The 12,090-nt window shown below is 35.6% G+C and overlaps 1 protein-coding gene across 6 annotated transcripts in view; it reads right to left on the reverse strand.

Annotated features, from left to right (window-relative positions):
* Positions 1 to 1,132: 1,132 nt before the first annotated feature.
* Positions 1,133 to 12,090, reverse strand: part of ADAMTS20 (ADAM metallopeptidase with thrombospondin type 1 motif 20) — a 203,859-nt gene continuing 192,901 nt past the window's right edge. For 2 of the 6 annotated variants that reach the window (XM_025284010.3, XM_006077068.4), the window contains exons 33-34: positions 5,859 to 5,963; positions 1,133 to 3,305 (exon numbers count right to left, since the gene is read on the reverse strand). In XM_025284010.3, coding sequence (XP_025139795.3) covers positions 3,216 to 3,305; positions 5,859 to 5,963 — 195 coding nt within the window. In that variant the 3' untranslated portion in view covers positions 1,133 to 3,215. The remainder of the gene's footprint in view (positions 3,306 to 5,858; positions 5,964 to 12,090) is intronic. The other 4 variants (XM_044941654.2, XM_044941653.2, XM_006077067.4 and 1 more) reach the window with 3 other exon arrangements.

Genomic DNA, 12,090 nt, shown 5'->3' on the forward strand with positions numbered 1-12,090 from the left:
GACTGCAGCACTCCCTGAGCTTACTCTAACTCATGTCCATCGAGTCAGTGATGTCATCAAACCATCTCATTCTCTGTCGTCCCCTTCTCTTCCTGCCTTCAATCTTTCCCAGCATCAGGGTCTTTTCCATTCAGTCAGTTCTTCCCATCAGGTGGCCAAAGTATTGGAGTTTCAGCTTCAGCATCAGTCCTTCCAATGAATATTCAGACTGATTTCCTTTAGGATTGACTGGTTGGATCTCCTTGCAGTCCAGGGGACTCTCAAGAGTCTTCTCCAACATCACATTTCAAAAGCATCAATTCTTCAGCACTCAGCTTTCTTTATGGTCCAATTCTCACATCCATACGTAACTACTGGAAAAACCTTAGCTTTGACTAGGTGGAACTTTGTTGACAAAGTACTGTCTCTGCTTTTCAATGTGCTGTCTGGGTTGGTCATAGCTTTTCTTCCAAGGAGCAAGCGTCTTTTAATTCCATGGCTGCAGTTACCATCTGCAGTGATTTTGGAACCCAAGTAAATAAAGTCTGTCACTGTTTCCATTGTTTCCCCGTCTATGTGCCATGAAGTGATGGGACCGGATGCCATAATCTTAGTTTTTTGAATGTTGAATTTTAACACAGCTTTTTCACACTCCTCTTTCACTTTGATCAAGAGGCTTTTTAGTTCTTCTTCACTTTCTGCAATAAGGGTGGTATCATCTTCATATCTGAGGTTATTGATAGTTCTCCTGGCAATCTTGATTCCAGCTTGTGCTTCAACCAGCCCAGCGTTTCTCATGATGTACTCTGCATAGAAGTTAAATAAGCAGGGTGACAATATACAGCCTTGACGTACTCCTTTCCCGATTTGAAACCAGTCTGTTGTTCCTTGTCTGTTTCTAACTGCTGCTTCTTGACTTACATACAGATTTCTCAGGAGGCAGGTAAGGTGGCCTAGTATTCCCATCACTTGCAGAATTTTCCAGTTTGTCGTGATCCACACAATCGAAGGCTTTATTGTAGTCAGTGAAGCAGAAATAGATGCTTTTCTGGAACTCTCCTGCTTTTTCAATGATCTGTTGGATGTTGGCAATTTGATCTCTGGTTCCTCTGCCTTTTCTAAAACCAACTTGAACATCTGAAATTTTCACAGTTCACGTAGTGTTGAAGCCTGGCTTGGAGAATTTTGAGCATTACTTTCCTATCATGTGAGATGAGTGCAATTGTGTTAGACAAAATATAAATTCAAACAGTTGAATATTGCTCTCTACCCCATCAGATCAGAAAAAATTGACATGTCACTGAGAATGTAGATATTCTAATATTTGTATACAGAGGCAGTGGTAATTTAAATTTATTCCATCCCTTTAGAAAGTAGTACTCTGGCAATTTCTGGTGAAGTTGAAGACAGGTGGACATAAAATCTTATTGTTTCCAAGGATCTTCTCCCTCTCTTGGGAGAAGATTGTGAGTCCTCACTCATTTCCATACATCTGGCCATCGTGCCCTGTAGCGGAAGTATATTTCCCTGTCCCATTGCCCAGGATTTGGTCATGTGATTTAATTTGGCCAACTGAATATGAGCATACATGGTACCCCTTCTATAAATAGAAGTCATTGCAAATTTCTGTCAGCCCCATGCCCCTATTTCCATAAGGGTGTGCACTAGGCAGGAGCTATTTCCATTGAAATTGCAACAATTAGAGTAAAATATTTTAGAATTTCTGAAGAGATTTTCCAGTTACAGACTTCTTTTGGTGAAGAATTCTTTTTTCTTTTTTTTACATGTAAGGAAAATGAAAGCAAAGTCCCAATGTATCACACAAATATCTTTATTATTCAAATGTTTATAAATTATATGATTTTATTTATGCATAAAAACATTTCTAGAACATGTTATACATTTCGTAATAATGTTTGTAACTGGTTTCAGGCACATAGTGCAAAATACTTCTTTTCTGATACAGAGATCCCTAAATGTTTATTTAACCACATTGGTACAAAATTGCTTTAGTACCTTATATGGTACAGTATACCCCTAATAGTTTGAAAAAGAAAAACTTTGTGGGTAAAATTACTACACTACTATTTCCTGGCAAAAATCTATCATTAGATTCAGCTTCCTTGGTTTATAGAGGAGGTTATCATAGAAAAATATTATCTATGATTCTTTTAAAATCAAATGGTTGTATAATACACAAATTATTCACCTAAAAAAATCTCTTAATACCTGAGCATTTACTCATGAATAGTTAATTTTTATACTATCTTTCACGTTCTGGATTTGAGAGACCTCAGATATAAAATAACTTGAACTCTCTAATAAAAATTTTGCATATGTAAACATAATTTTATGTTTACCAAAACAGGTTCTTCAAAATGTCAATAATTCTTAATTTTCTACTTGATTAATAAAATACAGTACATAACTTTGAGAAAATAAATTTTTAAGAGTAGACATATAGGCATATAAGTTATAAAGACATGATAGAATATAAACATTTTAAAAACAATGTATTGCTCTTATAAGTACAATCAAATTAGAGGTAGGTGTTTTTAAGTGAAATTCTACTATATCATATCTTATTCTGTATTATACCCACAAAATTTTATGTTTAGTATTTAACCCAACTATATACTTTAATTACAAAACTATATTATATTTTAGGGTGATTTTTTTGAAGCACCATAATGCACAGTTAAAAATTAAAGGAAACATAAAACAAGGTATCTAAGCTGTATCAGTAGAAAGTATAATGGCTATGTACTTTTTTGATGTGACCATTGATTTGTTATTCTCCTGACAGATTCAATAATGTTTATGATTTAAGTTCATTTTCCTAATTTTTACTTGCTCCACTTTAACAAGTAGAATAAACATTTCATTGTACAGTAGGATGTGAGCAGAGATTTACATGTGTGTTTACAGGCATAACATAATTCTGGTCCAGTGCAATCTGTTAACAGCAGTATTATCTTAGCATAATTCAAACATCCCTGTATGCCCTACCATAAATTATTTCATCCTTTTAAGGATCCTGATTAGAGCCATGTATCATTGAGTTTATTTCAAAGGCCTTGAAAAATTAAGCAGTGATTGACTCCTCATGAGCATCCTAGAAAAAAGGCACAAATATTTTAGACATAAATCTCAGGAAGGAATAAAAAAACAAGCACCAGCTATTTGCAGGTTCCAGAGAATGTCTTCTCTTTGGGACACACTTTTCTTCTGAATGTTCACACTACTTGAATTGGGAGACCAGTAGTCATGTGAGGAATACACTTTCCACAGAATCCTCCACATCTGCCATAGACTTTGGTTCCATCCTGAAAATAGAAGAGGCAGAGATACAGGAGAATCTGTTACATGCTGGTATCTGTGTGCACAAGGCAGAAAAGCAAACACTTTGAATCATGTGGCTGAAATAATTAGCCAAGGTTTCCTATAACAATTACACTTGAGGTCAAAGATCATGCCATTTCAGGATTAGTTGAAATCTGTGGTCACAGGAATTAGAGAACCCGAGATTCATATTAGCCACTTGATGATTATAAACCACACTTTATGTTAGACAATTCATCTCAATCCACGTATTTTTCATCAAGGTGTCTATTTGCTTCAATGAGTTTATTAAAACCTCTCCCAATTTGTTATCCAGTGTTTCTCACAGACTGAATAAAAGAAAGGTATTAGGATTTTATATAAGATTCTCATGGACTAAATAAAAGAAGGATATTATGCAAACTTGACCTTAACTTCAAACATCTCCTGGAAGCATTAGAAACACAGCTTGAAGAAAATATAAAAGGTGATAGAATGGAGGGAAAGAATTGGATTGAAAGTAATAATTATAATTAGACACAGAGTCAGACACAACTTAGTGACTAAACAACAACAAAAAAGGAGATTCTTCTTCGTTTTTTTTTGTTTGTTTGTTTTTTAGAAAAGCAGAGCTGCTAACAGAGGAATGGGTGGGCAGAGGCTGGTGAAGGAAGTGATGAGGACAGGATAGATTTTCTTTCCAGACTGTCTTCCAACTTTAGGTCCAAAAGTCAAAAGGCCTTTTGATAGGATGAAACAAAAATAGTTTGAACTCTTATGGTTTCTACAGAAGGTAAGTTTTGCTTTATTTATGTTTTTGTTTTTTTAATCTAAGGAGGGAGGATAGGAAAGGAAACTGGGTTCCTGAAACTTTTGAGGATAAAGAATGTTTTGAGATCAGGGGCTTTTGAAGTTGCCTCTTCTTTCAAAAGCTTTCTACACTCTAGAGAATCTGAGTAAACAGAGAAGGGGATGGCAGTAAAAATTCCAATTTATATACATTCCTGTCCTCAAATGGATCAAGTAAACCCCTAATCTTGTTTAACTTTACTAGGAAATGAAAATATGTGTTCATTTCCATAAGTACATTTGGGTTTCATAAGTCAGAGTTTCATTCACACCATGCATCAGATCTCAGGAAATACCTTCATGCGCAAACTCTTTGACTAAGGAAGAAATTCTTAATTAAGTAAACAAATAGTCTGTACAATAAAACTTGAACGCAAAAGGAATGGTTGTACTAAATATTCATTTTTACTGCTGCCCTTGGCCAGCTGTCATTTAACCAGAAGATACCTAACAACTAGATAAAGTCAGCATTGCACTGTCTAAATTTTATACCTGCTCAGAACATATTTTAACTAAGTAATTGATTTATTTCCATTCTTCTACCCCAAATAATGAGACCTAAATTTGCCAAATAAATATTTAGAAATAAATAGCCATTTTAAAAGCCTACTATTTACCCATATGATAGAAATAATAAAAATATAAATTCTTTATTAATTAAAACACAATTTCATAATAGTCAGAAATAAAGTATTTTAAAGTCTGCAAATATCAGAAAATTGAATTTCATTTACAAGTAGTATTCATATATAGGAATGAAGTCACTTTTAGCAAAAGAAAGAAAAATTATAAAACCTTGGAGTAGGCAGGGACTGTTGATGGTACTGATTTAAATGGTGCAATATAGGTGAGAACAGAAATTATAACACAGATCTTGATTTAATGTAGATCAGGTCATGCTATCTAAGATGTGGTAATTCTAAGTACCAGGAGCCATCTCATAAATTTTATGTGCTAGCACACTACACCAGCACCAAAATTAGGAGGATAATACTTTAGATAATACTTTAGATAATACGTGTGCTATAGGAAAAATTAAAATCCCAGTGCACCAGCTCTGAGCTCCTTGTCTCGTGCATTGAACATGGACTGGTGATCTGTTTCACACATGGTAATATACATGTTTCAGTGCTATTCTCTCAAATCATGACAATGTTTTCTAAATAAAGATAGACGAGGAAAATGTTCATACAACCATAAAAATATTCCTAATTCTTGAAGAAACTATAAAAGATGTTCATTAAATGACAAATGACTCCAACATCACTAAATCACTAAATCAAAGCAGTGAGGAAAATAAACCAAAAATTTACCTCTCACTTTGAAATATTAAAATGTAACAGTCTTTAATAATTAGAGTATAGCTAAAAAGACTACCTTTTTTTGAAGCACCTGTTTTACAAACCATTAGCCCCAAACTTGAACTACTTAAATCTATATGCTCTGGCACTTGATTTCATGCACAGATATCTATAGCCTAAACATGAATGTGTATATATATAAAACCTCCACAAGCACATGAATAAAAATGAACCTCAGTCCATAATTTCATGTTAGTTATACCCCATCATAATGTAACATACCCCATTATATGAAAGAACTCATTAGTAATTAACTTCATATAATTCTGGATTTAAGGCAGAGTAATTTAACACTACTTCACATTACAGAAGTATTTCAGACAGGCTTTTTGGTCCAGCAGGACTTACCTGTGATCTGTGAATGATCACAGAGGCATAACTGCCCTGAGCCAGCCACTTTGCTGTACTGGATATCTTCATCCCAGTTCCTGCCAAATTAATGCTGAACTGTCCCTTGATTATAAATAAAAAATAAAAAAATAAGACTAGATGGAATTAGTAAAAAAAATATTTACGCATGTACTTGGCTGGAAACACATGAATTGGCATGATCTAAAAAACTTGCCTTCCTAGGTTCTTTAGAAAATGAAAGAACATTGATACAAACCATACACTTTCTTACACTAACGAAATGAGCAAGCTAAAGATTTTTTTAACTGATTACAAATAAATCTTCTTAATTACAAGGGAAAACTGAAATAATGCCAGATAGTGTTATTTGTTGAAGAGTAATTCTGTCCAGTCCTAGGACTCTAGTAATTGACAGCTAGAGCTTACATTCCTATAGCATCAGCAACAGCAAGTCTAGATAGAAGGGGCGTCATAGGGACTGGTACCAGACTAGCATTTATCCAGTTTCCATTTTTGACCCCTCACTGCTAACTTCACTGATAAGTTACACCTATTTAATGTATTTCCTTCTGTTATTGTGCCCTTACATCTATCACACAAAAACTATTGAATATAGTATTATGGTCCCAGCTATCACATCCTTTTAAGTACCCAAAAGTGTTATGCAGATGTGTGATGCCACATGAATTACACACATGGTATGTGAGCCCCCTAGTGGCATTATGGTCTAATTATTTTCAAGACACAAGAACCATTTTATGTCAAAATATTCTAGACTATCACTGTTAAAAACTAAACTTTAAATATCTGTTAAGTAAGAAAGTGCATGACTAAAATGGATAAAATTTGTGGCATTCATGTATGTGATCTCACAGTACAGAATTACACACTGAAAAGCTGAAGTATTTAATGAATGCTAATTAAGCCTACTCCAATGTTCAATATACATATAGATTTAGAGCTATATTAGGCCAATCTTAGATCACGTCACAATATTCCGTGGCCTAGGGCACAGGAATCTTGAGCAAAACTGTGATAAAACATTAAGAATTATGTTACGTGACGGGAAATACTATCTTTCATGAAAGCAAAAGTAAAATAGATTTCACATATATTTGTAATATAAATTACTACAATTGCTAAAAATTATGTATCAATTCAGTTTATTAAGTTAGATTTCTTATCACTCACATACTTATTTAAAATCAAAATAGATTCAAATGTATTTATAATACAATGATAATATATGCAGAATTTTCCCCAAAACAGAAATAATTTGTTTTAGATAAATTCCAAACAAAGTTTATTATTATATACATCATTTAGTTATGGAATTTAAAATGCCTGTATGTTTGCTTCATTGATGTAACCCTAGATTCCAAAAGAAGGCCTAGGAACCCAGTGTGTGTGTGTGCTTAGTCATTCAGTCACGTCCAACTCTTTGCTACCCCATGGACTATAGTCCTCCAGACTCCTCTGTCCATGGGGATTCTCCAGGCAAGAATACTGGAATGGGTTACCATGCCCTCCTCCAGGGGATCTTCCCAACCCAGGGATAGAACCCAGGCCTCCTGCATTGCAGGCAGATTCTTTACTGTCTGAGCCATCAGGAAGGTCCATTCAGGTACTCAGTAAGTGTTTTTAAATGGATGAATTAAGTGCAATATTATAAATATTAAATTTTAGCATCTAAAAGTTAACATATAAATACATATCTAAACCCTTAAACTTGCGATAATGACAGTAACACTAGACACATCAGAATTTTATATTAGTAAATATTTAAATTAAAACTAATTCTAAGGATATATTCTACTATTTGATACTTAGTCATCTGATACAGGTTTTGGACTAAATACTTAATCCCACATTAACTCATAAGTCAGCTTCTTGCCAAATAAAAGAAATGGAAATATATTCTGTGAAGTAGCTTTTCTGTAACTAACCATTTACGGCACTCTTGTTGTGTCATGCAGTATTTTCACAACTTAATATTTATCGTTTACCTCCCTGCTCAACATTGCTGGGAAGCATTCAAATGTATATACACTGGAAGTGAAAGAAAAAAATCCAACTGAGTAATGAGAGAGTCAAGTGGTCATTAACACAATCAGTTGGGTCTAGAAATATCTATTGCTTCATTTCTTCAGATTAATTTTCAAGAGCTTTGCTTACGTCTTTAGTCCTTCTTCAAAAACTAATACAATATTGTAAAGTTTAAAAATAAAAATAAAATAGGTAAATAGCAAAAAAAAAAAAGAAGTAAAGAATCAGAGAGAAAATGATTGATATGGAAATTGATATGGAAGGCAAACAAAAAAATAAAAATCCAACACATTTGTAAAAAAAAAAAAAGCTACATAATGGTACCAAGAAGTAGAAAAACAGATCATCTGAAACTGGGGATGATATCAATTGAGGTAAAAATACATTTCACTCATTTGTTCAAAATTGAGTGGCAGACTTAGTGTCAAGTAGCCACAGGAGTGGAAAGGTCAATCCTTATCCCAATTCCCAAGAAGGGCAGTACTAAAGAATGTTCAAACCACCAAACAATTGCACTCATCTCCCATGCTAGTAAGGTTATGCTTAAAATCCCGCATGCTAGGCTTCAGCATTATGTGAACTGAGAACTTCCAGATGTTCAACCTGGGCTTAGAAAAGGCAGAGGAACCAGAGACCAAATTGGCAACATTTGCTGGATCACAGAGAAAGCAAGGGAATTCTAGAAAAACATCTACCTCTGTTGCATTCACTGTGCTGAAACCTTCAACTCTGTGGATAATAACAAACTGTGGAAAACGGTTAAAGAGACAGGAATACCAGGCCATCTTACCGGTCTCTTGAGAAACCTGTATGCCAGTCAAGAAGCAACAGTTAGAATCTTGTACAGAACTGACTGGTTCAAGATTGAGAAAGGAGTACGACAAGGCCTGTTTACTGTCACCCTGTTTATTTAACTTATAAGCCGAGCACATCATGAGAAATGCTGGGTTGGATGAGTTACAAGCTGGAATCAAGATTGCCAGGAGAAACATCAACAACCTCAGATATGAGGATGGTACCACTCTAATGGCAGAAAGTGAAGAGGAAAAAAACAACCTCTTGATGACGGTGAAGGAGAAGAGTGAAAAGGCCGGCTTCAAACGAAATATTTAAAAAACTAAGATCATAGCAACCGGCCCATCACTTCATGGCAAATAGAAGGGGAAAAGGTGGAAGCAGTGACTGATTTCCTCTTCTTGGGCTCTAAAATCACTGTGGACGTTGACTGCAGCCATGAAATCAGAAGACAACTCTGGGAGATGCTGAGAGACAAGAAAGCCTGATGTGCTGCAGTCCATGGGGTCACAGAGTCAGACACAACATGGTGACTGAATAACAACAACTGTGGGAGTACAGAGAAAGGTCTTAGTCTTGATCTGAGAAGGGAAGCATAGATTGATGGTTGCCAGAGGCAGGAGTCAAGAGGAAGGGAAGTGTGTGAGGGTGGACAAAAAAGAAAACCTTCCAGTGACAAGATAAATCACAAGTGGAAGTACGGTGATTCCAAAGAACTAAGAATTCGACAAATAGGAATGTCTTCCTTGAATAATTAGCTTCATTAAAGGAAAATATACTTATGGATACAGAGGGAAAGCATAGAAATAGATGCAAGCTTTAAAGTTCCACTTCTTGGACTGACTGCTTGGTTCATACGTCCCCATTATGTCATTAGGTTTTACAGTTTTAAAGTTTGTTCCATCTATTTTACTATGAAAGGGATCTATAAATCTAATGCAATTCCAAAAAGAGAACTGATTCTAAAATTTATATAACTTTATATTTATATTTCTTTTATAAAGAAATTAAAATAATTAAAACAAGTTTGAAAAGAAAATAATAAAGTTAAAGGACCCACACTACCTTGTTTTAACACTTATTATAAGGCTATCACTGGAGAAGGGCACGGCAACCCACTTCAGTATTCTTGCCTGGAGAACCCCATGGACAGAGGGGCCTGGTGGGCTTCAGTCCATAGGGATGCAAAGAGCCAGACACAATTGAGCCAGACACAATTTAGCACACATGTGAGCATAAAGCTGTCACAGGTGGTGCTAGTGTTAAAGAACCTGCCTGCCAATGCAGGAGATATAAGAGATGTGGGTTTAATCCCTGGATCAGGAAGATCTCCTGGAGTAAGAAATGGCAACATGCTCCAGTATTCTTGCCTGGAAAATTCTATGGACAGAGGAGCCTATCAGGCTATGGTCCATGGGGTCAAAGAGTCAGATGCAACTCAGCACACACACACATCCACACCCAAACATAAAGCTATCATAACCAAGACAGTGCTGTGATGGTGAGAGAGAGACATGTCGATCAATGGATCAGAACAGAGAGTCAGAAATAGACTCAAAATATGTGCAATTGACTTCTTTTGGCCACACCACATGGCAAGTGGAATCTTAGTTCCCTGACTAGAGATTGAACCTGGAGCCACTGCATTGGACGCACAGATTCTTAAACACTGAACCACCAAGGAAGTCCCCTCCATTTGATTTTTGACAAAGGTGGAAAGGAGAGAAACAACTGCCTTCTCAACAAGTGGTGTTAGGACAATTGGATGTCTATAGGCAAAACTCTTCCAACTTCATACAAAATTAGTTCAAAATCAATCACAGGTCTAGATGTAAAACATACAACTATAAATTTTTTTAAGAAAACATAGCAGAAAATCTTTGTAACTTGGACTAAGTCAAAGAGTTCTTAAATAAGACACTAAATGTCATAAAGAAAAAAATGGTAAATTTGAATTCATTAAACTTTAAAGCCTCCACTTAAGTGTAAGACACTTAAGAAAAAGAAGAGATAAGGTTCAGACCATGAGTGAAACATTTGCAAACGCTATATACAACAAAATATTTGTATCCAGACTATATACAGAACTCTCAGGACTTCCCTGGTAGTACAGAGGATAAGAATCTGCCTGCCAATGCAGGGGACACAGATGTAGAAAGATTTGCTCCTTGGTGTAAGAAGATTCCACATGCCATGGGGCAACTAAGTCCATGCACTTAGAGCCTATACTCGACGACAAGATAAACCACTGCAATGAGAAGAACACACACCACAGCTAGAGAGAAACCCCTGCCACCATAGCTAGAGAAAGCTGATGAGCAGCAACAAAGACCCAGGGAAGCCAAAAATTAATTAACTAATTTTAAAAAAAGAACTGTCAGAACTATAAACATTAATGGACAATTAGGAAACAAACAACTTAATTGTTTAGATGAGAAAAGACTTGAATATACACTTTACCAAAGAGGATACTCAGATGACAAATAAGCACATGAAAGATGCTTAACATTATTGCTGCTGCTGCTGCTAAGTCGCTTCAGTCGTGCCTGACTCTGTGTGACCCCATAGACGGCAGACCACTAGGCTCCTCTGTCCCTGGGATTCTCCAGGCAAGAATACTGGAGTGGGCTGCCTTAACATTATTAGTGAAATATAAATTAAAACTACAAAAAGATATCACTGAAGATGGAGAAATAAAAAACTTGACAATACTAAGTGCTGACAAAGAAGAAAAACAACTAGAAATTTAATCTTTGCTGATGGGAATTTTAGAATGGTACAGTCACTGTATCAAACAGTTTGGATGGGGGGTGGGTAGGAGGGAGGTCCAAGAAGGCCGGGATATATGTATACTCATGACTGATTCACATGGCCATACAGTGGAAACCAATACAACATTGTAGAGCAGTTATTCTTCAATTAAAAATAAATTAAAACAACAAAAATAAACTAGTTTGCAAGTTTCCTATAAAGTTAAACACACATACACCATATGACCCTACAATCTCACTCACAGGCATTTCTCCCAGAGAAATGAAAATACATGTACACACAAAAACCTGTACGCAAATGTGCATATCCGCTCAATCCATAATTTCCAAATTCTATAAGCAACCCGTTTTCTTCCAACAAATGAACACTGTAGGATAACTGTATGACATCTGATTGATGGAGTAATGCTTAGCAATGAAAAAGAACAAATTATTGATACATGCAGCATGCAAAAAACAGATGGACCTCAAAAGCATTACATTGACCAATGTAATGAGAAGGAGGCCAATCTCAAGAGGTTACACAGTGTGTGACTTCATTTCTATGACATTTCTATGTCGTCCCAGAAAATGCAAAATTAAAGCAATAAAGAAAAGATCAGTGTTTACCAGGAGGT

The sequence above is a fragment of the Bubalus bubalis genome, chromosome 4 (genome assembly GCF_019923935.1).
Source record: "Bubalus bubalis isolate 160015118507 breed Murrah chromosome 4, NDDB_SH_1, whole genome shotgun sequence".
NCBI classification, from domain to species: Eukaryota; Metazoa; Chordata; class Mammalia; order Artiodactyla; family Bovidae; genus Bubalus; species Bubalus bubalis.